Here is a 26522-nt window from a genome sequence, read left to right as displayed (position 1 = left end):
CGGACGCGCCGCGTGCTGGGAAGATTTCCAACTAATGCCGACAATACCCCAATAACACTAATATGGGTTTGTAAATGGTGGCGGGGCGGGCGCCGGTGTCGCCCGGTGACCGGCGGCAGCGCGCTCTGTATTCATGCGGGGGCGGACTGGCGGCGGACCGGCGGCCGCCACAGCCCATTGACGGCGCGCGCCCGTGGACGGGTTCATTGGGGTTTCAGTTTCATTGTGCGCGTCACGCCCACCTACTGGGGTCAGTGACTCTCAATGGCATGCCTTACTCTATTGTAGGGTGGATTAGGGCCATGGGCCAAGCATTGCATCATGCTTTAGCCTTATAGTAAGGACTGCAGCAACTGTAGGCACAGGAAGATTAGCTATCCTGGTCACTTTAAACAGAATTCCTAAAATTCCAGAAACTTCCAACTCTTCAGATATCCAAAACAGTGACAAGAATGAACTTTCGAAGGTAACTTGCAACCGTTGAATACAGTGGTGCAGCCAGGATTTCATTTCGGGGGGGTCATCGCCTCCAAAGCGGGCCCCCTAGTGTGCGGGGCCCCCACCCATTTTTCAGAATCTCTCCATATTTCATACATATTCTGCTGAGCGGGCCCCCTTTACCTGCACGATAACCCTGAGCGAGTTTGAATCAGAACATTTGGATAGAACAATAGCTCGGTAATCACCCGGTGTTCAATTTTTGCGCAAATTGACCACGACAAAAATATGTTCTATGACGTAAAAATTCGTATCTTTCGAGGCCGAAATGTGCCTCTTCCGCAATATGCATAGCATATATGCAATCGGAACTGTTGCCTGCTTCCGTCGGACAATATTTAACTAGTCCCATGTGCCTGTTCTATGTCATCTATTGGCTGCTGTAGTAAATTGTGCCTTTACTCTTCTTCATTACGTGAATTCGCTCACAAGAATTTTTAACCCTCGCGGCACAGGGGGGAAGGGGCTGATGCCTGATGCAATCCCCCCTAAAGTTTTTTTTCGCAAATAACTCGCGTAAAAAGCGGCTGTTCGCGACGTCTTTCAGTACCCTCGCGTTGATCAATTTTACACCTACCCTAGAAATTTCATCACCCTGGCCCAAATGACCTAAAGGTCAATTCAAGGTCAAATTCCGACCTAAAGGTCGGAAAGTAGGCCAAACCTGGCCGACTTTCCGGGACCATGTTTGGCCAGAATCGCGGTTCGGCGTATGCCGGCTCGCATTAGCGGCGCGTTTGCAGTCCTTTCGTGGTTTCAAGCGTTCAAACATGTGATTTGATGTTGCTCCCATGCATAAGGGTGGATGTCAATGTTACCTGAAGGTCAGGTCAAGAGAAACGTACCTACCGCCTCTCATGGAAAAATTATGAAAAGCTAATTGATCAAAAACAAGGTGGAACAAATCGCTGAAGAAAATGGCATTTGTTCATGACTTATCTACTTAATTACACGGGTTTTGCTGCATAAACTGGTACGTTTGACAATTGAAAATGGCATAGTTGAAAAGAGCATTCAATTTTGTCCAAGATCCATTCATCGCTTTTGCATGAAGAGCAACAATATTCTTACAAATATAAACGTTTCAAACCTCTACATAGCAATTCATCGATGGCCTCCATTTTCCAATAGGTAGCCTACGTCAACCTATGCTATAAAATATACTTAGCATGTTCTATAGTAGAACGCATGGTTATCAGTTATCACTAGACACGACCACCTCTATCATTTTCTCCGATGTTTCTTGTCCTTGGTTACCAAAATATATTGTACTGTACTGTATCTGTACTGTACCTCGATGCGATGGATATTTTTTCCCAAACCAAAATACTTAGCCGTCAAAAGGCAATCGACCGAAATGGATACCTACATAACCCACGGACACAAGACCAACCAAACGCCCACCGATCGAAAATACCCCTTATTCGCGTTGCGGACTGCGGAGCAAGCGGGTCACCCTAGGGGGCCCCATTCACCCGAGGGCCCGGGCCCTATCCACACGGGGGCCCGAGCCCTATCCACACGGGGGCCCGGGCCACGTCCACCTGGGCTCCGGGCCCCATCCACCTGGGCTCCGGGCCCCATCCACCCGGGGCTCCGGGGCCCGTCCACCAGGGGTGCCGAGCCCCATCCACCCGGGGCCCGGACCCCGTCCACCCAGGGGCCCGGACCCCATCCACCCAGGGGGTCAGGGCCCGTTCTCCCAAGGGCCCGGGCCCCATCCACCCAGGGGGCCAGGGCCCGTTCTCCCAAAGGCCCGGGTGCCATCCACCCGGGGATCCGGGCCCCGTCCACCCAGGGCTCGGGGCTTGTTCTCCCGGGGCCCGGGCCCCATCCACCCAGGGGGCCCGGCCCCGTTCTCCTGGGGGCCCGGGCCCGTTCTCCCGGGGGCCCGGGCCCATCCACCGGGGGCCCCGGGCCCCATCCATCCGGGGGCCCGGGCCCGTTCTCCCGGGGGTTCAGGCCCCGTCCACCCGGGGCTCGGGGCCCGTTCTCCCCGGGACCCGGACCCATCCACCGGGGGCCCCGGACCCCATCCATCGGGGGCCCGGGCCCGTTCTCCCGGGGGCCCGGGCCCCATCCACCTGGAGCCCCGGGCCGACCCCTCACCCGTGGTGTCCCAGTAGGCATTTCTAGAAGCGGGCTCGTCCAATTAGATTACGACCTCTCTCTTCTCTCTTTCTCTCTCTCTCTCTCTCTCTCTCTCTCTCTCTCTCTCTCTCTCTCTCTCTCTCTCTCTCTCTCTCTCTCTCTCTCTCTCTCTCTCTCTCTCTCCTCTCTCTCTCTCTCTCTCTCTCTCTCTCTCTCTCTCTCTCTCTCTCTCTCTCTCTCTCTCTCTCTCTCTCTCTTTCTCGAGCGGGCCCCCGACAGAAATTTCGGGGGGGTCAGCTGACCCTCTGACCCCCCCTGGCTGCGCCACTGGTTGAATATCAACGAGTTCCAACCTTTTGGTGAAATTTGCGCATAGGTACGGCTCTCGCAGGTTTAAGCGGTAGGTTTTGCCTTTTTACATTTTGGCTATATCTCAGAAACTTATCGATATACGATCAATCCATTTTAGAGGATCGCATGTGTACGAATAAATTGATCGCATCTTCAACTCTTAAAAGCTTAAGACGAAAGAGATATACCTACCTGGAAATTTACTATAAAACGCCTTTTGGGCGAAGAACGAGCGAGCGAGATAGTGAGCCCTGCACGTGCGGAAGGGCGAGAGGGTGCTTCCAACGGGCTTGTGCAAAGCACCCTTCTAACCGGTCGCTAGCGGTGTGCCAAATTTGAACGCAATCGGCCCAGCCGTTCCTGAGATCTGGAAGCGGCATTCTGCACGTGCGCACGTGCCAACGAGGTCCAAAATGACTTTTGCACGGCACCCTACTAACTGGTCCCCAACCGTGTACCAAATTTGAGCGCAATCGGCCCAGCCGTTCTCGAGATCTGGAAACGCCCCCTGCACGTGCGCATGTGCAGTAGCACCCTAACCGCAACACATGGGAATGCATTGCCTGGTGGGTGCCTACCTGTATGCCAAGTTTCAGCGAAATCGCCCCAGTAATTACCGAGTTACTGAAATGGGAACAAATTTGGCACCTCTTATTGTTGTATTTTGCACGTGCACTGGGGGTGACCCACATACATCGAGAGTATCCTATTTTGGGTAGAAGGGATGCTGCTACCCTATAAAAATTACCGCAAGTCAATTGCCCAAGCGCCTGCTGAGATATGAGCCTCTCAAAATCACTACTTTTGCAAAACAGCTTGAACACCCTTGACTTTTCACGTGGCACGTGCCACCACGGTCACTGAGATGTATCAAAAGTAGTCAATTACGGGGTAGAAGGGATGGGGCTACCCAACAAAAAAGACCGCATGCCAATCGGTCCAGCGGTTGCTGAGATATAAGCCTCTCAAAAGCGTTACACCGGGCCGGGCCGGGCCGGGCCGCTCATACTGAGATTTTTCCGTTATATTGAAAAGACTCACTTCGCTCGCTGCGCTCGCTCGCTCGTAAAAATTCATAAGGGCAAAACCTACCGCTAAAAACTGCGAGACCTGTACCTACTGTGTATAGCTAAGGTCAGCCATGAGCCATGAGTTTACCCGTATAATCGACGATACGATTGCTTTTTGATAAATGATACTGCAGCACCAAACGTTAACTTTGCATCTTATTTGAAGTTTATCTATGTAGTGAAGCCTCTTTTTATTGAATGATTTATGTTATGGCCGACATGAATTCTCATTAAAACTTCATTCGGAATTGAAATGTATAAATGAACACTGGGTGTCAATACATTGCCCATTTTTATTCACCGCCGAGGTCGTGCTTCGTCGTTGCTTGTTTTATCTGCCAGTCCAGTTTAGTCAACAGATCATCAGCCAATACGTTCAAGTTGTCAACTTCGATGGGAGCATTCAGTCAGCAACATTTCTGACAAATATATAAATTCCCATTCATTGCATACCAAACCGTTGTTCCATGAGCAGTTTTTAACTGCGAGCCAAATTCAAATATTTTTGCTTCATCCATGAATCCTAGGGGCCAGCGATTCCTGGCATGATGAGGTAGAGGAGAATTCGAGCTCAATAAAGGATGACTTTAACCCTCGCATGTGTGCGGCGTTTGCCAGCTTCTAATGTGTAGGGCGGGGGGGGGGGGGGGGGTTCGGTTGGACCCCCCCCTTGCCGTTTGGCCCCTGATCGAGCTAGAGCTTCGCGGAAAAAACGAGCGTGTTGCCTGTGACGAGAGGAAGCCGATGATACCCAATTTTAAGGTCCTAGGTCATTGGTTGACCTTTCAGGTCAGGTCAATGACCCAAAGTCGGGAAAATCGGGACCTGTTAGAAAGTCGTAAAGTGTGGCTGCTAAGGGGTTTTTCGGGGTGCTGATCACGAATATCGTGTTAGTTTTGATCACAGATGATGTCTTGAAGCATTTAGACCAGGTCGGGTCAGGTCAGGTCAGGTCAACCGGTAGGGGTTGTGACGGGTATTCGTAATACGTGTCAATCGCCTCTGACAGCTTCGTAACATGTTAAGAAGGCACCAAAACTACTTCGTAAATGTTCAAATGGCTGCTAAATTCGAATTCAGCTCCAAAAACTAGCCTAGAAACATGTAAAACTCGAAAAAGTGAACCGAGGTCACCCGAGGTCACCAAAGGTCAATGACCTGACCTGACCTTCAGGTGACCTTGACACCCACGGGAGTAACATCAAATCACATGTTTGAAGGTTTGAAACCACGAAAAGCTTGCAAACGCGCGGCTAGTGCGAGCCGACATACGCGAAATCGCGATTCCGGCCAAACATGGTCTCGGAAAAGAGGTCACAGGTCAAAGGTCATTTGGGTCAGGGTCATGAAATGTTCAGGGTAGGTGTAAAATTGATCAATGCGAGGGTACTGAAAGTTTCGTCGCGATCGGCCGCTTTTTACGCGAGTTATTCGCGAAAAACCATGGGGGGTCCATCCGACCCCCCCTACACATGCGAGGGTTAAATTACCAAAGCAGAGCGTTCAGCACAAGTAGGACGCATGTTGCATATCCCTCGTACTCGCCGGGCGGCTGAGCCGGGCTGCAGACCTCCGGTCGCGCCGCCACGCGGTGGCCGGCTGCAGCGTGCTGACGAGCCAGTTTTACATCCGATTTTATCGCTGGACGTCGCAGGCCATTAACATAGCGCGATTGTGGCACCCCAGCGCGAGCCATCTGAATCACAATGGACAGCTCCATTTGAGCGCTCCGTCGTGCCGCTATTAACGCGGCCGAGTACACGTGTTCGGTCGGATTAGATGTCGGCTGATACCCGTCGCCGGTCACTGATGCAGCCGCTCACACACACTCAGACATTCAGATTCGAACGGCCGATCGGCGATCGTCACTCGAGAGAGATGCTCTTTCATCGGGGATAAAATCAGTGGACTGGCCAACGGGGTAACACAACGGCTGTCTGACTTGGATGTGTTCGTTCGTAACAACCTGCACGATGATCTCTAGGAGGCTTTTTGAATTGTAATGTGACAACTAATTTCTTCCTTTTGCGCTTTATTTTCACTTTGCTTGTATAACAAATTCCAGTGGATCTCATTAGACGATAAATAAAACAACATTTCATTTTGCATGCAACCAAGACGCCCGTTGATACCTACATCGCCACTACACGTGGCACAAGGGCATCCGAAGAGGACATTTAACACACCTCTGTCACGGGCACCATTTGACACACCGCCGTCGCGGGGGACACATGACACCTCGATCGGGATGGACGCTGCATCGGGCCGGCACGTGTTGCTATTTACCCTGGCGCGGCCGTCTGTCGGCGCTACAATGGCGGCGCAGCGTCGCGCCGTGTTTGCCGGAGCTGCCCGCGGCGGCGGCGCGCCGACATTGCCGCCGGTGCGCCGGATATTGGAGTTTTATGAGACAAAAGACGGGATCGGGGAGCGGCTCAACTGGCAAAGGCGCGATTGACAAAGAGCCGCCGCGACGACTGTCGGACTGGGGAGCAGCAGGGGTGAGACTGTGGCGGCAGGAAAAGGGAGATGGGAGCGTGGCTGTACGAGTATTGGTAGAATAAGGGAGCAGAGACATAGATGGCCATAAGACACTGTCGGTTTGCAAGGTTTGGGCGATAGAGGACTGAACTTGAAGAAGGTCTGTTGTAAGTTGATCGAGTCCCCTAGCTTTTGAGCTTGACTAAATAAGCACAAGGATAGACACGTACCGACGAATTAAAGACATGGCGGCGTTCAGTAGCTACTGCCCTGTTGTTCATCTTCTAAAAAATAAATCGGCCACAAAATTTCCATTGCCATGCGAAAACCCCTCTGCCCGAGTAAATGGGCGCACTGGTCATAATATTCGACATGGTTCAGCGTAACGACCGGCAAGTCAATACCTGATCATCTGTGCGACCCCGGCCGGTGATTTCCACTGCCCAGTCTGTGGATGCAGTCGATTCGGCAACACCCCGGGGTTCTGTGTGCCCGGGGGGACGGCCCCTGTGTCTGAGAGAGCCGATACCGAGGCGTAACGCGGCGCTGTGTCCGTCCCCTCCGCCCGGGACCAGGGAGATGCACCTGGCACAGCGTCCGGTTAGACCGTGCAATATTATTCGAGCGGATCGGATCGGACACTGTGCGCCACCGAGGGGCGGCGATAGAGCGTCACTCGGGCTGAAAATGACCCGGCTAATCGGCGCTCAGTGGCGTCTGGGGGTGGTCCGGGACAGCCTCTGTGTGCTCCGTAGTCAGCTTCTGTGGTCTATGTGTATCTAGTGTACTAAGTACTTATGTGGTCTATGGCGAGCTCATGTGGCCCGCAGTTAAATCACGTATGCGGTGCGCCTCAGTCAGCTCGAAAGCCATGGTCGTTGGTCATCGTCCAGATAGGAAGTTTTTACCTCTTGCGGTCTTCATCGGGCTGCTGTGGTTCGTAGTCCCGTGGTCCCCAGAAGTTCTGTGGTCTTCGGCTCCAGCGTTCAGGGCCTCCTTTCATAAAGCGAGTCCTTAACTTACGCCGGTTTTTGGTCTTGTATTGCAAGTGCATGTGAAGCGATGACGATAGTTTGAATCGTTGAATTTATTTATCTTGCAAGCAAAAACAGAAGGGAGAAGGGGAAATAAATTAATCGCTTCACATGCGCTTGCAATACAAGCCCAAAAACCGGCGTAAGTTACGGACTTCCAATTTATGAAACGAGGCCCTGGACGTGGTTTACAACTACCTAGTTTCGCAGGTTGACTGGTGTTTGTGCTGGGTGAAACATGTATTATATGTTTTTATGAATGAAATACGGATTTGGTTATTCAGGTTATTGCTCTGCATTTATTTTTTTCTGAGATGCTGTGATGTAGCGCACTTTATAGGCCTTTATTGCATTCCTGTCCAGACGGAGCCTGCTTTCGTGTAGAATTAAGCACTGCTTCGCCAAAGAAGATGAAATTATTTCAACCGATATTTGAAAGAACAGCACCCACCTAGCCTGTTATTATTGATGAGTCCGTTACCCATGTTTGCAATAACATAAAAACTCAACATTGAGCTTGATCTGGTATCTTGAAATTGGGAGTAAAGGGGAAAAAGGACAAAAAACACCAAAAGTAAAAAAAACATCGATGAATTCAGTACCTAAACATTTTACCAAGGTAGGCTTATTCTTTTAATACGGGGCATGCGGAAATTTTGGGCAAATGACTTGTGAGAATACAGGATAAAAGCGAAGTCTTCTCTTCATGGCAAGATAATGACAGGTATTTATGCAATTAATGCAGTAATTATTGTGGATCTGTGAACTTGCTGACTACGCTATGGTGACTAATGACTATGTTCCATAGGTGTAGCAACGTATCTCTTCGGTGAAGGATACCTTTCACCAAAGTTTTAGATTGGTGAAGGATCCTTCACCAATCTTGAGCAATGCAGGTGAGGGTCTTCACCAATGCTAGAACGGCTGGGTTCGACGGTCGATACTCGATCTAATGTTAAAAAAAGAAAAGCAATGCCGAATGGGATGAACAAAAAGGCTAAAACGGCAACAGGTACCCAATTACCCCATCCTTTCAGTTATGAAGCGTTATGCCCACCTTCTTCACAATTCACGCCATTCAATAAATGATAGGTAAAGCCGAAAACTGTATTGAAAATGGTAAACGTGTAAATGTATCTCAGTAAATGCTATGATGGTAGAAAATGACCTTATGCTCATGATACAATGAAATGATATTAAAATAAGTCCAAAAAGTATTATACTAAGTATTAACAAGCCAAAAAGTATTATACTTTTTGGACTTATTTTAACCCGCGCACCGACGGGGGTCTGCGCCAACTTAGTACCGACGGGGGGGGGGGGGCGGATGACCGCCCCCCCTGAGATCTCGAGAACGAAGCAAGATAGCGACAAGCGGTAAACGGCATCGGATACGCACGGACAAGGTCTACAATTTTTACTAAGGTCATTTTCAGGTCAGGTCAAAGATGACGTCACAGGGGTCGAAGAAGTCAAAATGGCGGCGCTAGATATGGAGAGGGTTTTTCTCGAATAACTTTCGAAGTAGTCAAGATAAGAGCAAACTAAGGGCATCATCGTGATCCTCTCGTCGATCCGCATCGAATGATATATATGTTGACCTCGAAAGGTCAAGGTCAAAGGTTGACCTCAGGTCACGTGACCTCGAGGTCATCATGTATATCATTCGATGCGTCTTGACGAGCTGAACACAATGAGACCATCCGCGCGGCTGTATCTTGTTCCTGTAAGGAGTTATTGGCAAAAAACCTTTGGTGACCTTTGATGACGTCACATGACCTTACAGCTGCCCAACAGCAAAACAGACCTCAAGGTAGTGAAGGTTGATCGTATGTGAAGTCATGTATGGTATATGGGGCCATTCCGACCCGTTTTAGTGGTAAAAACAGGGAGTTGATTTTTCCCCCATTGACTTATAATGGGGAGGTCGCGAAATTGACCTGACCTTAGGTCACCGACATCAAAATTCCGAGATATACAAATTGTAGCTACTAATGACCTAATAACATCCTGCGACTTTCAAAGGCCTCCGACATCTACTGTAGCTCTGGCACGGTGACAAAGTTGCAAAAAAGTGACTTGAGGTTGGGTCATTCAAAGTGACCTGGTGACCTGACCTTAAAAGTTAGGAGGTTCAAACTTGCACACCATGTGTAAAATTGATGAGAGAATAGTCATACCAAATTTCGCGGCGCTACGCGCCGCGGTTTTCCCGCTATCAGCGAAAAACCTCAGGGGGGGGCGGATATCCGCCCCCCCTGTCGGTGCGCGGGTTAATATCATTTCATTGTATCATGAGCATAAGGTCATTTTCTACCATCATAATATTCATAATTATGCTCAAACTAGCCATAGCTCACCTCTGACCTCCAACTCAGTAAATGCCGTGAATATCAAAATAAATTGGCTTGTTTTTACTCGTGGGAAATTTGTAAGACTTTGGTCACGAAAAAAGAGCAGTGGAGCATACCTTTAGGTTCCAAAGGTATGCTTGGATACCTTTGGTAGGTATCCAAAGGTATGCTCGGATTCCTAAAAATTCAATTTTAGGCATATACTGAAAATTTGACGTGAATTAGATGATAATGGCGTGAGACATTTGCGAGAAAAAAAAAAAACAGGAGGGGTTGGCGAAATTTCCCCCCCACCCCTCCACTGTGGTAAGGTCCTGTACCTTCTCCGAAGGCTCAGGTGACATCCTTCACCAATATTTTTGGTGCTCCTACACCCATGCTATGTTCACTATGCTGGTTATGTTGGATGCTCTGTCTGGCTTCGCCCGGTCTTGGAAACTGGGCAATTACATTTAGTACGCTGAGCGAGCCCCAGACCTGCAAACACAGAGACAGACGGCAAACCAGCCAACTGTCTATTTGCTCGCTCCTTTGATTTGAGCTCGGCGGGGGGACCTTCGACCGCACGGAGCATCACTATGGCAACGGCGAACCCCGAGGAAAACAAGGCCCCTTTATTCGCGCTCGGCCGCCCAGAAAACGACCGATGCCACCAGAACGGAACAATTAGTCGTCACCCGGGCCGTCGCCGGCGGGCGTCGACGCGCATTGCGCCGCAGCTCCCCCGGCCGCTGGCGACAGGGCAAACAGGCCGTATCACGGCCGGCCGCCGGCGCGACAGACGCCGCGGCGGCGGCGATCGCGCCGCGGCCGTCGGCACGTGCCGGTCGCACGTGCGCCGCGTGCCGGGCCGCCGCTCGGCCTGGGGCGCTATCGCCGGCGGCGGTGGTCCGCCCGGCCCCCCTCTGAGAACGGCTCACTCCCGCCCCACCTCGCCCCAGCGCGGATCGCAATTCCATCCGCGACCGCCTCCAGGCTCCGGCAGCCAGCTTATGTCAGGGTCGCTGACTGCTGGTTCAAATTGCACGCTCTGAGAACCGTCCTCACGCGCCTTCTGCAGCTCTCATATGTTGCTTGCCGTCAGGCGGTGTCCGTCATATTGGATCGTCAGCGGACAGCCGTCTGCTGTCAGCCGCCAGCCGTCAGCTGTCATCCGGCGCCCCAGGCAATAAATCGCCGGATGACTGATTAGATTTGACGCGATATTTTCATGATAGCCGGCGGCACGGTCGACGGCACGTTCCCGAGTGGGCCGCTGCCACAGGCTGGCGCGGTCATGCATAAAATCCTAGAGCCGATGATGGTGAACGTATTACGGGCTCAGGATATTCAGACGTCAAGAATTGCTTAGAGGGGTACCTATCTCATTAAATAATTGAAATAAGATGTTGTGGATTATCATAAGCTTTTCGATTTAACACTTAGACATGTTTGTAAAAGTACTTATATCTTTGGAAACTTTTAAGTTTGAGGGGTATCTCGGTGTTGTAAAAATGCTGCCTTTGTAGACAAAAGATATATAACACATTTTTATCCCCAACTCTCATCATCTTAACCGTTTTTTTATTATTGAATCTTGGATGAAAATGAACACCATCAAAAACATTATTTAAAATGCCGGTTTACAATGTCTATTTCACTTGACAATCCCTCATGTACCTATCTCAAACATGAATTCAAAATGCAACAAATCACAAAAGGTCATCGCAAATTGCCTGACAGCAGCACGACAAACTGAAAATACTACATGGGTAACAGACTATCGGACATCGGTGGTAGAGCATTCCAATATAATTATCAATTCACGCATGGCGAGTGCTTTATAATTACAACGTCTTCCCAGTCATATTTTTGGAATATTTTTTTTTTCTCTAATATTTCATTAGATCTTACGCTCAGCAGCAAAGGGCAGCCCCTGACTGTTTCAAAATGAATTTCAGTTCATGAATCATGGATCGCTGACCATCTAAGCCTGAAATTGAATGTTAATGACGGGTGGGCTAAAACCGAATGTAGTTATTCGCGGGCTGATAATTTTAAGGTTTTTGAATGAGCACAATGAGCACACGTGCATTTAATGTAAGCTTGCTGGCTAAATTATTGTAATTTTTATTTCCGAATGTTTTGGATATCCCAGTGAACTGCGCCGCGACAGTGTCTGCTCGACAAATTCTGTTGTGACTTTATCAGCATTTCTGCAAATCACTGCGTTCCCCGGACCATCCCCGCCCACTTTTGTGGCGTGTTCAGCCGCTGCACCTTGCGCCGGGTCTGTTTATCGCCACGTCAGTGAGCCCCTCCCCAGTTCCCCTGGGGCCCGCCACATCTGTCAACATCAAACAGCCATCAGCAGCGCAGTCCGCCCGACACAGGTGCGTACTCCCAGCGCCAGGCGCCAGCGCCCCGGCAAACGACACTAAGATTGCACCCGATTTAAATAACCAAACAATTGCGCGGTATTAATGTTTTAACGCTTTAACACGGCACCCTATGGTGACCATGACTGGGATACACGGACGTAATGAACCCCACGGGAGACGAATCGTCCATTCGGTGCCGTGAAATGATGATTGTTTTATGTATATGTCAGTGGGGTGGGCTGGAGAGCGCCGTATATAGTGCGCGTTCATTTGACCTGACTACGCGGCTCCAGAGCATGTGAGACGTTAATTGTACGTTCAACGTTGCAATCGTGCGGTTGACACTACGCAATCAGCTTCATTCAGGACAATTTGTTGGCAAAGCGCATCCTAAGTGGATTTGTTGAATACTCTTCAAACTAACGCACGCGGTCACACTGTTTCCCGACTTAAGTCAGTTGGTACTCCTACGTGCTCCTACGGTCATAGATTCGTGATGCCATCAAGTACGCACTAATCCAACCATAGAGAATCAGCGGCAATGCTGTCGAAAAATGTTCGATTTAGTAGCAATAAATGGCACCAAATTAATAAAAATGGCATCACGTTATACAAAAAATTAGTAATTATTCATTTTAGTTTAACAAACCTACCCTTTATTCCTTCTTGGATGACTGCGTCGGCATCAGCTGGGATCATTCTTAATTTTGATCAAAATTTGGTCATTTTGATCGGTTTATTCTAACGTGATCGTTCATTTTATTGTTAATGCCGGGTGCCATCAGTGGTAGCTTTATGCTTGATGGATATCCGGTACCTATCATAGACCTCTGTATACCGGTATACAGAGGTCTATGCCGGTATTAATTGCAATTTCTAAGAGTTTTACAGCAAATCAAAATGTGGGAGCTGCTTTACGGAGGTCATGCCATCCGTAGCCCAGCCGTTCGAACCAGCACATTTTGTTGAAGCCACCGCCATGCTCTCTGATCTCAGTACCATTTCTGTGATCCCTCTGTCGTCCGCGGTCGTCGCTGTGATCCCCGGAGCGACATCTCCCTGCCCTTTGATCCACGAAGGACGCCGGTCACATCCCCCGACAAACGCGGGCACGGCCGCCGCGCCGCCGCCGCCGCCGTCGCTGCACCAGATTTAATATGGGCGCAGCCGACGAGGCTATCTATCACGGGTAAGGAGACCGGCCGGCGATATTAAGGCTGGCGCTCAGCGCAGCGCCACCTCCGACGGCCGCAGCTCGGCCTGACTAATGTGGCGCTGCAGCTGCAGCTCTGCGCTGAGTGCCGGCCCGCCGGCGCCGAGGAAAAATTACGGGTCGGAGGGCGAGCGCCAAGGTGCGCTGAAGAAGCAACATGGCGTGGGCGGCTGATAGAATGGCCGGCAGATGGTCGACGACAGAGGACCAGTGGTCAACTGGTCAGACACGAGAGGCTAGTGGTCAGATGGTCAGGTCAGATATGAAAGACAAGTGGTCAGATGGTCAAACACGAGAGGCTAGTGGTCAGATGGTCAGACACGAGAGGTTATTGGTCAGCTGGTCACACTCGAAAAGTTATTGGTCAGATGGTCAGACACGAAAAGTAGTCAGTTCGTCAGCGACGAGCGCTTGCACATAGTGGTCAGATAGTCAATGTATGTATGTACATACATACATGTACGGTACGACGGCTGGTTAAATATGACTAAGCGCTGTGAGTTGAGATGAGCCGTTGGCTCAGCGCGGCGGTCCGCACTCATCACCGCCCGTTTGTCCCGGCTGCGGCCGAGAGGACGCCGCTGGTTATATAGCCGCAGACGTAATGGCTGGCTGTTGGTTGCAGATGGGAGGCATCCCGGACATGCAGGGCAAAACCACTCCTGCGGTATGTTGCAATCTTGGCTAAACGTGTTTTTGTTCTGTGATGTTGAACGGTTTGGGGTCCGCAATCTTTTCAACGACGACGGAGGGTAGATACGTAGGGAAAAATGCTGACTATAGGGTGTTCACTGAAAATTGACACAAACTTTGAATGGCTGCATATCAAAAGTGAAGCAAGCTATTACGATACAACTTAGCATAGAGATAAAAGGGACGTTTTTATCATACCGAGCATAAAATTTCACGGATGTGATGAAAACATTGGCGTTGGAGGTCGTTTTAAGCAAGGACGCCCAAAAGCCCATTGGCAGGCTTTCCCAAAATAGCACGTCAATGGGAGAGTTTGGCACGTACAAATACCTAATGAAAACTTAAAATGTCAAAATTAGTTACATACCGTACAGTGGGACGAAAGTTCCTAGAGGGTGTGGGAGTCCGAAAAGCTGAAGTGGTGTAATTGGGAAGATATTGACCTGAGGAAGGGTCGGGGCCCCGAAAATGCACGTGGAGGGGCTTTTTGACACCTCACGGCGCAATGCTGCTGATCAGTAAGGTATTAACTGTGCCTAAGCGAAGAAGATATATCACACCTGAGAGTAGGCTGAGTTACAGCCGGCGCAAATGATTTCTCGAAGCGACTGGGAACAACATAAGGCCAGAGAAGTAAATATGCTATGGTCAAAAAAGGGACAAAAGATGCAGAAAAATGTTAGACTATTTAAGGTAGAAAAATCATGCTTTTAGTTAAAGGGCGACAATTAACTAGAGAATGGAGTGTTCTGTTGTGATGTAATCGATGATACAAGGGCTAACGTCTATTTAAGTGTCAGCATGCAAGCTAACGCTGGATGCCGTGGTGTATGTGTTATTTCAGAGAATATCATCAGTTCGACTTTATTCCTCCAGACTGGTCCTTTACAATATGATACTTTTTGAGCCAAGTGTATTATCAAGCACTAGAGGTTCATGCAGAACAACATATTATGTAACCAGATGGTGATTTTCTGGTCCGACCTCGCGCCAGCACACTAACCAAGGGGCGCCTTGAGGGCCCCGGCCGATGTAAAAATTCCCATTGGAACGAGACCCGATAAGCCATTTTCCACGCCTCATTTGCCTAAGGCTATAACGTATGTTGGTGTCTTTCGATTTCATACAAAATATCAACTGGTTGCTCATTACCACCATCAACTGGCCAACATCACGGTACACTGGTGCCAGAGCTTGTGACAACACTTCCAAGGAAATGTCCAAAAAATGACCTATGGGTATCAGGCAAATCTGTTGACGCTCTACGGCTTGCAGCAGATGCAATGTGCATTACAATAATGCCTTGTTTGTTTAAATCGGTACATTTTTACCGAAGATACAGCCTGCTAAACTTTGTCTCAATTTTTAGTGAACACATATTACTCTCATGGGCTTCTATGTAATCCACAGATCAGCTGATGATTACCAAGGTGAAGACATACACACCATCGGTTAGACAAAGCTCCAATCGGTTTTGTGTAATTATCTATTTGATATGTACACCATTTGCATTAGGTGGAATGCTCAACATTACTATATGCATAACATTTTTTTGCTACTCGGATGCGTCCAGTCTCCAAAGGTAGCATTTATTTACACACGACTCGGGAAAAAGACACCGTCCTAGAATCGCACGTTAGTACAGGCATAAAACGTTTTGATAAATGCGTACAACATGCACACTGCGCATTAAAGTGCTAATGCATATGGTGGTATGCCTACACAAGTATGTAAGTTCCCAACTACACCTGAGACAAATTGATAGGCTTTGATGGGGAAATAAGATTTAAAAACGAAATCGGGGTACAGCCATGCTGCAATAAAACATTTTGCAGGTGAACGTAATCCACATACTCTGAAGACCCTTTCTCACTGAACGGTCTCCATTCGCACAGATGCTCGCAGGCTATGGAATCCGTCTATGCATCGAGCTGTTTGAGGACTTGTGACTGTACACTTCCTTCACGCTTGCCTGTTCATCACAAAATTACAAAGTCTGTTCTTACCTGGATCCTTGCTTCCAAGTGACGGTCGTAACCGCCACCTGACATAATTAGTAATAACTATGTCACTCTAACACACTTCCTAGTTATTGGCTTTGTACTGTTTCCCTACGGAAGTAGTTTCCCTACGTGTGCTAGCAACGCAGACACTGTTTAGACCACTCTTGGCGAGATACAGTCAGACTTTTGCAAGGCATTTCATTGACCGAACTTACTTTTCTTAAAAAATGCACACGGCTCACGGCCATTATCGAACGGCAGCCGACAGCCGACAGTACAGGCTAACAGTTGCTTTTTAATATCCACATGTAGGGTACATTTCTGCAAAATTTTCTTATTTGTAGTTTCCATTTCCCAGTAAATTCATTAATCATGATACCACCGGAACCATTGGCCATCTACGCTAACTTAGAAGAAGCGATCCGTGTTGAGCTCTAATTAGATTCTGCTAATTTCCAGCACCACTGCGCCATTTCTCAGTACGGCAGTTTTTTTTTTGCCACCGCTGTCCCGCACCGCCCAACAGCCTGCCCACCTAGCCTCAATTGATCGGGGCGTCATTTCCGCTGAGCACAGCCCAACGAGCCGTTTACATGAGGCGGCGGCGGTCGATAGGGCCGCAGCTCGGCCCGGCCGGCTCAGTTCTGGATAAAATACACTGATTCCTTACAATGGCCGAAAGCTCGTATACCGGAATAACGCCGCAAGATCATCTACAACATTCAAAGTGCGTATAAAACATTGAGAAAAAAAAACTTGCAAAAGAATAGTGACCAAGATGTGGGTGTTTTTTTAATAGATGGTATTATGTCAAACATATTTGTCATATCGTTTTGAAACTATCCATCGTCTTTGCTAATCGAACGGTTAACCGTTATTGCTGATAATTGTTCTGTTTTGTACAGCATTTAAAACCAACAGGTATAGGCGGCGGAACGGGGAGGGCACCGGGGCACCGTGCCAGATTTTGGCATTTTTACATTAGCCCTATGGGCGTTGCATGGAAAGAATGGGACCAAAATTCGGCAGTGCCCCCCCCCCTTAATTGAGGGTGTTCCGCCGCTACTGCCAACAGGCATGACTGTGTATGACAGTTTTGCAACGTAAACGGTATAGCCAGTTTAATTAATTTGTCCTGATATTTTAAGCATTGCACTCCAAAGCGGATCATAGGCATGCTATAAATTATTGTTTTTTGAATGTAGTCTAAAATAATCCTCGAGCGCTATGGCATCTTCCATATAAGTGAGCTCTGTCTCTATAAACACTAAGCAGTCTTAGTCTATATGAAGCTTTCAGTCATGCTTTCTAGATTGTTCGGCTAACCGCAGCTCCCTGTTAAGCCTGAGTGAGCTCCTTCAATAGTCAACTTGCTTCAAAGCCCATCAATTAGCTTGCATTCGCTCGCAATGCAGCAATATCACCTGAGTTCAGATCAGCTATTGGTTTGTATTGCTTAGTTCTACAAGCAATGGCTGCAGTGGTTTCATGACTCTGATTTTCATCCCATCGGACATTTTACATTTTTACCCTCGGCCGACCTCAGATTAGCTCCGATATGTTTCCCGTATAGCAAAAGTTAGCTCTCAGCTTTATCAGCTCAGCTAGAGGGCGGTTCGCGACAGGTGATGATGTAGAATATTTTGATGTAGGCCGCCCGGAACTCAGCGCTACTGATGCCGTAGAGGATGGGGTTGACGGCCGAGTTGATGTAGGCCATCCAGTAGGAGAACTCGACGAACCAGCCCGGGAAGAAGTCCGGGTACCAAGCGCTGATCTGCAAACCAGAGGACATCGTGGGCACGAATGTCAACCTCAATAAATTACCTACAAAAGATTTCATTTTCAATTTGAACTAGCGCCTAACTCATCGATTCAAGGCGTGAAGGAACGCCGCAAGGGTCAAGCCAAACAATACATTGAAATAAGACACCACAAACAGCAAGCAAAGAGCACCAAAGCTGGGGCTCTTACCACAAACAGTAGGTAGAAGGGCACCCAGCAGACGGCGAACACGCCAATAATAGAGAGCAGGGTCATGACGGCCTTCTGCTCGCGTTTCCTCCGCTGCTCCTCCTTGTCGTCCGCCACTACCACTGCCTTCTTCTCGTCAACCTCGCCATCCACCTGCGATCAAAAAGGGTTGGTGAAAAACACAGAGTCTGTCATAGGTCTACAAGGCATTAATTACGTCTTGTACTGTTCTAATTAAAATCGTTACAGACAGAAAACATTAAACAATGAAAATTAAACAGCCAAAGCTATGTAAACCTGTAATAACTATTACCCTTTGAACAGAGGAAAGTGGAGTGATAAAGAGCACCCAAAGATAATTGCTTACCGTTGCGACTTGCACCTTTTTGCTGTCTCGGATTTTCCGTGCTCGTTTTCTCATCACGTACAGAATGCGACTGTATGCTCCAATCATCGTCAGAAACGGCATGTAGTATCCGAGGAAGCCGACATAGATCACCTGGAAACCACCAAAGGTTGACAAGTCAACATACAGGGCATACTTGCTCTGATCAGGTAGGTGGCGGTTTGGTGAGGTAGGCACCGGTTCCTCAGAGGACCTGTGCTAACCAGGTCCCGGTTCCTAAGTCCATTCGTCCCACTTCCGTTCTCACCAGGTCTCGGCTCCTCAGGCCCCGTTCTCGGTCCCTCAGGCATAATCTAGGTTTTCACTAGGTAGTGATGAAAGCGATTCCTCAGATACTACCAGTTTCGTCCTTTACCTATACCTGGTTAGAGGTTCCTCAGCCCCGTGCTGACCAGGTAGGCTAGAGGTTCCTCAGCAGTCAGCACTCGGCGGGTCCCAGGTCCGCTCTCACCACGCAGCGGCTCCTCATAGAGTCCCAGTTCCGTCCTTACCAAGCCTCGGTTCCTCCGCGGTCCCTTTGCCCCGTGCTCACCAGATATCGGTTCCTCAGCGGGTCCCAGTAGCAGTCCCCTGGAGCGTAGTCGTTGGCCACTCGGTCGTAGATGAAGGCCGGCAGCCAGATGGCATTCACCACACACCAGGTGACGCACAGCAGCGCCAGACACTTTTTCGGGCTGTACGTGTTTCGGTAGTGGGTGGACCACGTCACCGACCAGAAGCGATCGATACTGCCGGGAACACCGAGTGATCGGGAATGATCAGCGTCAATTACTAGAACTGAAAAAGGAGCGCTAGTGTCTTTACCAGGCGCAGATACTGGGGAAAACAATTTAGATGTTTTAACCCTCGCCGGACTTATTGGTTTTCTACAAACGCGCGGCCGAGGGGGGGGGGGGTTGGTACGACCCCTTCGCCGTTTTGCCCCTGATGGAGTTAGAGCGTCGCAGAAAAAAACGGACGTGTGTGCTGTTACGAGAAGCAGCGAGTGGTACCCGATTTTAAGGTCTCAGGTCAACCGGTAATCTCTGAGGTCAGGTCTAGTCACCCAAGGCACGGGTTCAGTTTTTCATTAATAATTTCGCAAAAACAAAACGGTCGCAGAGTCGCAATTTTGGCATAATCGTGTTCGCTTCACCCAGGCGCGTCGAATGGTGTACTTTTGGATCGGGTCAGGTCAACTTGAGGTGTTGACCTTGGGTTAAGGTCAGGTCAGCGTCCCCCAGGTCACGAAGCTGGTCGAAGGAGGTCATGTTGCATATCATTCGATTCGGCAGGTGTTCCTGAGTTCATTGGTGGCTTTCCCGACTCGCTAGCTTAATTTGATCGGAGGATGACGAAATTGTTTGATTTATTGACAAAAAACTCCTATGACCCAAGTGACATCATAAATGACGTCACGCAAGATCAGCAATGCAAAAGAGGAGCATCGGACCTAGCAAATAGTGCAAGAAATCACGATTTCGTGTGCTTGAGATAGTTTGAGATCGTTTCCGGCGCTAAATAGCAGTTTTCATTTTCCCCCATTGACTTAAAATGATGGGGTCACGTAACCGACCTAATCTCATGTGACCTGACCTTTAAAAAAAATCCGAGATAATTAAGTCGTGAGACCTCTGGAGGATACCATATCATGTAAGTTTCATCTCCCTTTGAAAGTTCCTCTATGGGGGGGGGGGGGGGCACCCGCTCCTCTCGGTCGGCGAGGGCCGGACCTATTGGTTTTCTACATACGCGCCGGCCGAGGGGGGGTATAGCCCCCCTCGCCGTTTCGCTCCTGGTGGAGCTAGCGCGTCGCGAAAAAAAAACGAGCGTGTGCGCCGTAACGGCGCACATGACGTTAGATTGGTACTCGATTTTAAGGTCATAGGTCAACCGGTGACCGCTGAGATGCAGGTCAAGTGGCCCAAGGTACGGTTCCGTTTTTGGTGAATAACTTCGCAAAAAACGGCCGCAGAACCGCGATTTTGGCAGCATCGTGTTCGCCTCGCTCAGGCGCGTCGTATGATATACTTTTTGTTTGGGTGAGGTGAACTTAGGGTGTTGACCTCGGGTCACGGTCAGGTCAGCGCCCCCAGGTCACGAGATTGATCGAAGGAGGTCATGTCGCATACCATTCGATTTGGCAGGTCTTCCTGAGTCCATTGCCATTGGTGGCTTTCTCGACTCGCTAGCTCAATTTGATCGGGATTATTGACAAAAAAAAACTAATATGACCCTAATGACGTCATAAATGACGTCACGTAGGGTCAACATTGCAAAAGTGACTCATCGAACCTTGCAAGGAGTGCGCGAAATCACGATTCTGTGTGCTTTAGATAGTTCGAGATCGTTCCCGGCGCCAGAAAAACAGTTTCCATTTTTCCCCATTGACTTATAATGGTGAGGTCACAAAAATGGCCTGACCCCATATGACCTTTAGGAAAATCCGAGATATACAAGTTGTGAGACTCAATGGATACTAGCTCCTGAAATTTTCATATTCCTGTGAAAGCTCCTCTGGCAGTTTGACCAATGCATTGGTCAGGGACCTGACCCGACCCGAAAATGCTGTTGAACGGTCAAAAGATTCGCTTTGAAGCAAATGTCAGGTATGCCAAGTTTCAGCTCTCTACATCGCCGGCGTGTTCGGAGTTATCGCGAAAAAACCCTAGGGGGGGGGGGGCGGCACCCACCCACCCCCCTCGGCCGGCGAGTGTAAAGGCGTTGACCTCTGGTCAAGGTCAGGTCAGCGCCGCTCAGGTCATGAAGTTGGTCGAAGGAGGTCCATAATGTAGGCATATCATTCGATTGGGCAGGTCTTCCCGAGTCCGCTGGTGACTTTCCCAACTCGCTAGCTCAAATTGATCGAGGGTTACTGACGAAAAACTGCTATGACCTTAGGTCATAAATGACGTCACACAAAGTCAACGATGCAAAAGTGAAGCTTTGGACACTGCGAGGAGTGCATGAAAGCACGATTCTATTCCATGTACTTGAGGTAGGTTTGGAGTTTAGATCATTTCCGGCGCCAAGAAAGCATGTCCTTTCCGTATTTCCCTTTCGACTCTCAATGGTGAGGTCACGTGACCTGAATGACTGATCTCATGTGACCTTTGGATAAATTTCGATAAATAAAAGTTGTGCGAACTCTACCAGGTCCCTTAGTAGGGGGGGGGGGTTGGATGGACCCCCCATGGTTTTTCGCAAATAACTCGCGTAAAAAGCGGCCTATCGCGACGAAACTTTCAGTACCCTCGCATTGACCAATATTACACCTACCCTGAAAATTTCATGACCCTGACCCAAATGACCTTTGACCTGTGACCAGGGGCGGATCCAAGGGGGGGTCACATGGGTCATGCCCCCCCCTTGAGGCCCGGGGGCCCAAAGACCTGTCAGGGGCACCACCGGCCTATCAGGGGTATCACAGTCCTGACAGGGGCACCACAGGACCGCCAGGGGCACCACAGGCCTAGCAGGGACACCACGGGCCTGGTGCCCCTGGGCCCTGACAGGACTGTAACGCCCCTGACAAGCCTGAAGTGTCCCCGGCAGGCACGTGGTGCCCCTGACAGGCCTGAGGCGCCCCTGCAAGGCCGATGGTGCCCCTGGCAGGCCTGTGGTGTCCATGGCAGGCCTGTGGTGCCCTTGCTAGGCCTCTGGTGCCCCTGATAGGCTTGTAATGCCCCTGGAAGGACTGTGGTGCCCCTGGCAGGCCTCTGGTGCCCCTGACAGGCTTGCGGTGCCCTTGGAAGGACTGTGGTGTCCCTGGGCCCTGACAAGCCTGAGGTGCCCCTGACAGGCCCGTGGTGCCCTTGTTAGGCCTGTGGTGCCCCTGGCAGGCCTCTGGTGCCCCTGGCAGGTCTGTGGTGCCCCTGGCAGGTCTGTGGCGCCCCTGGCAGACCTGTGTTGACTGGTGCCCCTGCTAGGTCGCTGGTGCCCCTCACAGACCTGTGGTGCCCCTGGGCCTTGACAAGCCTGAGATGCCTGGCTATGACAGGCTCGTGGTGCCCCTGATAGAACAGTGGTGCCCTTGCTAGGCCTGTAGTGCCCCTGGCAGGCCTCTGGTGCCCCTGCTACCCCTGCGCCCGGAGAGGACTATGGTGCCCCTGAAAAGCCTGAAGTGCCTCTCGACAGGCCCGTGGTGCCCCTGACAGGCCCAAGTTACCCCTGCGAGGTCGGTGGTGCTCCTGACAGGCCTCTGGTGCCCCTGGCAGGTCTGTGGTGCCCCCCTGGCAGGCCTGTGTTGACTGGTGCCCCTGCTAGGCCGCTGGTGCCCCTCACAGGCCTGCGGTGCCCCTGGAAGGACTGTGGTGCCCCTGCCCCTAGGGGTGCTCATGGGCCCAACAGGCCCGTTGTGCCCCTGACAGGCCTGTCGTGTATACTTGCTAGACCTGTGGTGCCCCTGCTTCCTGGCAGGCCTGTGGTGCCCCTGCTTCCTGGCGGGCCTGTGGCGCCCCTACAAGGCCGTAGGTGCCCCTGACAGGTTTGTGGTGTCCCTGGAAGGACTTTGGTGCCCCTGACAAGCCTGAAGTGTCAAGGACAGACCCTTTAGACGCCAGGGTCAAGTTCGTCGGACTGACAACGATTCGCTTACCTGATAACGTTCCTGGTAAGTACTCACTACTCAGCGTCCACAACATATATACACATAACACATTCATATATACTTGCTTACAATTGGTAAATGTGGTTGTGGGTAAGAGTTAAGATACTGACTAAAAAAAAAAAAAAACTGAAAATGGGGGCACCACCAAAATTAAGTGGACGAAATCCGTTGAGTTTTTAATTTTGGGTATAGGTAGGGGCACCACTTCGATTCATGACCCTCCCCTTGGAGTTTTCCTGGATCCGCCCCTGCCTGTGACCTCTTTTCCGAGACCATGTTTGGCCGGAATCGCGATTCCGCGTATGTCGGCTCGCATTAGCTGCGCGTTTGCAAGCTTTTCGTAGTTTCAAACGTTCAAACATGTGATTTGATGTTGCTCCCATGCATTAGAGTGGGTGTCAAGGTCACCTGATGGTCAGGTCAGGTCATTGACCTTTGGTGACCTCGGGTGACCTCGGTTCACTTTTTCGAGTTTTACATGTCTCTAGGCTAGTTTTTGGAGCTGAATTTGAATTTAGCAACCATTTGAACATTTACGAAGTAGTTTTGGTGCCTTCGTATCATGTTACGTAGCTGTCAGAGGCGGTTGACACCACGGGTGGAGAATTGTGCTGGACTGGGGGTGCTCGAGCTCTTCCAATTCCACGCCGGCTTGGCTTTGGAGCCGCGGCCGGGCGGCGCGGGTCAAGGTCACCGATAGGCGGCGGCGGATTTGCTGCGCCCGAGCACCCCCAGCTGGTCACAATTCTCCACCTATGGTTGACACGTACTACGAATAGGTACCCGTCACGACACCTACTGGTTGACCTGACCTGACCCGACCTGGTCTAAATGCTTAAAGACATCATCTGTGATCAAAACTAACACGATATTCGTGATCAGCACCCCGAAAAACCCCTTAGCACCCACACTTTACGACTTTCTAATAGGTCCCGATTTTCCCGACTTTGGGTCATTGACATGACCTGGAAGGTCAACCAATGACCTAGGACCTTAACATTGGGTATCATCGGCTTCCTCTCATGACGGGCAACACGCTCGTTTTTTTCCGCGAAGCTCTAGCTCGAACAGGGGCTAAACGGCAAGGGGGGGGGGGTCCAACCGACCCGACCCCCCCCCCCCAACACACACACACATTAGAAGCTGGCGAACGCCGCACACATGCGAGGGTTAAGTCCCATCTCCCTGTGCTTCTCTGGCACTGAGGACATTGCGAAGTTGCCACATTTTAGAACCGTGCAGAGGTTCACTTATGACGTCATGAGTCAGTGACCTGACCTGAAAATAAGGTTGGTGAAGGTGTCATAGAGATCTTATATACATGGAAGGTGTGGAAGGTGTGACAAGATCCGGCTTGAATCAAAAGTCAGATATACCGAGATTCAGCTCTCTAACGCCGGCGTGTTCGGAGCTATCGCGAAAAAACCTTTGGGGGTGTGGGGGTGCGGTTCCCCCTCGGCCGGCGAAGGTTAACCCTCGCCGGACCTATTGGTTTTCTGCATACGCGCCGGCCGAGGCGGGGGGGGGGGGGGGGGGGGGGTACGACCCCCTCGCCGTTTCGCCTCTGTTGGAGCTAGCGCGTCACGAAAAAAAAAACGAGCGTGTGCGCCGTTACGAGACAAAGAGATTGAAATCCGATTTTAAGGTCCTAGGTCAACCGGTGAAGGTACGGTTCCGGTTTTGGTGAATAACTTCGCAAAAAACGGCCGCAGAGCCGCGATTTTGACAGCATCGTGTTCGCCTCGCTCAGGCGCGTCAAATGATAAACTTTTTGTTTGGGTGAGGTCAACTTAGGGCGTTGACCTCAGGTCACGGTCATATGTCAGCACCCCCAGGTCACGAAATTGGTCTAAGTAGGTCATGTCGCTTATCATTCGATTCGGCAGGTCTTCCTGAGTCCATTGGTGGCCTTCTCGACTCGCTAGCTCAATTTGATCGGGAGTTATTGACGAAAAACTAATATGACCCTAACGACGCCATAGATGACGTCACGCAAGGCCAACATTGCAAAAGTGACGCATGTAACCTTGCAAGAAGCTCATCAAATCACGATTCTGTGTCCTTGACATAGTTGGAGATCGTTCGCGGCGCCAAAATAGCAGTTTTCATTTTTCCCCATCGACTTATAAAGGTGAGGTCACGAAAATGACCTGACCTCATATGACCTTAAGGAAAAATCCGAGATATACAAGTTGTGAGACTCGCAATGGATATTAGATCCTGCAAGTTTCATTTCCCTGTGAAAGCTCCTCTGGCAGTGAGGGCGTTGCGAAGTTGCGACATCTGAAGACCGTGCAGAGGTTCTCTTATGATGTCATAGGTCAGTGATCTGACCTGACCCTAAATGCGGTTGGTGTCAAAAGATCCGGCTTGAATCAAAGGTCAGGTATGCCAAGTTTCGGCTTTCTATCGCCAGCGTGTTCGGAGCTATCGTGAAAAACCCTATGGGGGGGGGGGAGGCGGCACCCTCCCCCCCCTCGGCCGGCGAGGGAACACCGAAAGGTCCGACGAAGGTTCATATGATGGCGATGGTGAACGAAGTAATGATAAGATGGAGGTCGACGACCTCGCTAAAAATCAATTTAAAGCAATGCAATACTTCGGCGCTATCCGCCTTTAGCCTTATGGGTGAGGGTAAGTACATCTAGATTGTTAATTGGCTTTGATTTGCTCCGCTAGCGTTCAAGCGCTCACCTAATAGTCATCAGGGTGAACACCGACTCGAAGGTCATGGTGTAGTCGCTCCACACCCAGTAGCCGCAGATGAAGTTGTTGAACGGGAAGTAGCCGAACAGGTTGTAGATGGCGAACAGTGACATCACCGACATGCCCACGTTCATGTCGGTGATGGCCAGGTTGACGATGTAGTAGTTGAAGGGCGTCTGCAGCTTCTTCTCCACCTTGACCGACATCACCACCAGCAGGTTGCCGAAGATGGTCTCCAACATGATGAGCAGCTGGAAGACGAACAGCATCACCTTGGAGGTGGACCAGGCGATGCCGCCGGCGCCCAGCGGCTCGGCGTCCGTTGTGTTGTTCATCTCTCGGCGACTCTGCTCGTAGTCTGTGTGGTGAGACCGCTGCTCGCTTGTGTAGTAGGACAACACCCCGCTGGTGTGGTCTGAGTCGATTGAGAAGGATTTTCGAAAGGACAGCGGAGGATATGGAAAGGGACGGTGCTGATGAGGCGCAGCACCTAGCACAAGCGCGATCCAGGTTGGACCGGCAGCAGGAGTCCCGTCTGCCACCGAACCACCACTGGTCTCAGGACGGGGAGTTCGAGTCCTTGGACAGACCAGCGGGCCACCCAGACGAGTCTCCGAACAAACACGAACTGGCGCCCATCTCCGGACGAGTCCCGGGGGCCGACCGACTTCTGCACACAACACCTGCCGATGGCGCTCCA

General features: G+C 50.3%; 1 protein-coding gene across 1 annotated transcript; it reads right to left on the bottom strand.

The window, feature by feature from the left end:
• Nucleotides 1-17266: 17266 nt before the first annotated feature.
• On the bottom strand, nucleotides 17267-26414 carry LOC122385666 (muscarinic acetylcholine receptor M2-like). Its single transcript, XM_043374102.1, has 5 exons — nucleotides 25811-26414; nucleotides 19061-19256; nucleotides 18490-18621; nucleotides 18123-18275; nucleotides 17267-17925 (listed from the first exon to the last, which is right to left on the bottom strand). The coding sequence occupies exons 1-5, from the start codon at nucleotides 26155-26157 to the stop codon at nucleotides 17749-17751; spliced, it is 1005 nt and encodes a 334-aa protein (XP_043230037.1). The 5' UTR covers nucleotides 26158-26414; the 3' UTR covers nucleotides 17267-17748.
• Nucleotides 26415-26522: the final 108 nt, after the last annotated feature.

Source organism: Amphibalanus amphitrite, unplaced genomic scaffold, assembly GCF_019059575.1.
Source record: "Amphibalanus amphitrite isolate SeventyFive unplaced genomic scaffold, NRLGWU_Aamphi_draft 000226F_arrow, whole genome shotgun sequence".
Classification (NCBI taxonomy): Eukaryota; Metazoa; Arthropoda; class Thecostraca; order Balanomorpha; family Balanidae; genus Amphibalanus; species Amphibalanus amphitrite.
This window is presented reverse-complemented; position numbering and strand designations above follow the sequence as displayed.

What these genes read in the sequence shown, in the direction of transcription:
- LOC122385666 (XM_043374102.1), bottom strand. Translation starts at nt 26,157, where the DNA reads ATGAACAACACAACGGACGCCGAGCCGCTGGGCGCCGGCGGCATCGCC. An exon ending in TTCACCCTGATGACTATTAG is followed by an intron (nt 19,257 to 25,810) that starts GTGAGCGCTTGA and finishes TGTTCCCGGCAG; the next exon opens with TATCGATCGCTTCTGGTCGG. An exon ending in CCTTCTACCTACTGTTTGTG is followed by an intron (nt 17,926 to 18,122) that starts GTAAGAGCCCCA and finishes TCTGGTTTGCAG; the next exon opens with ATCAGCGCTTGGTACCCGGA.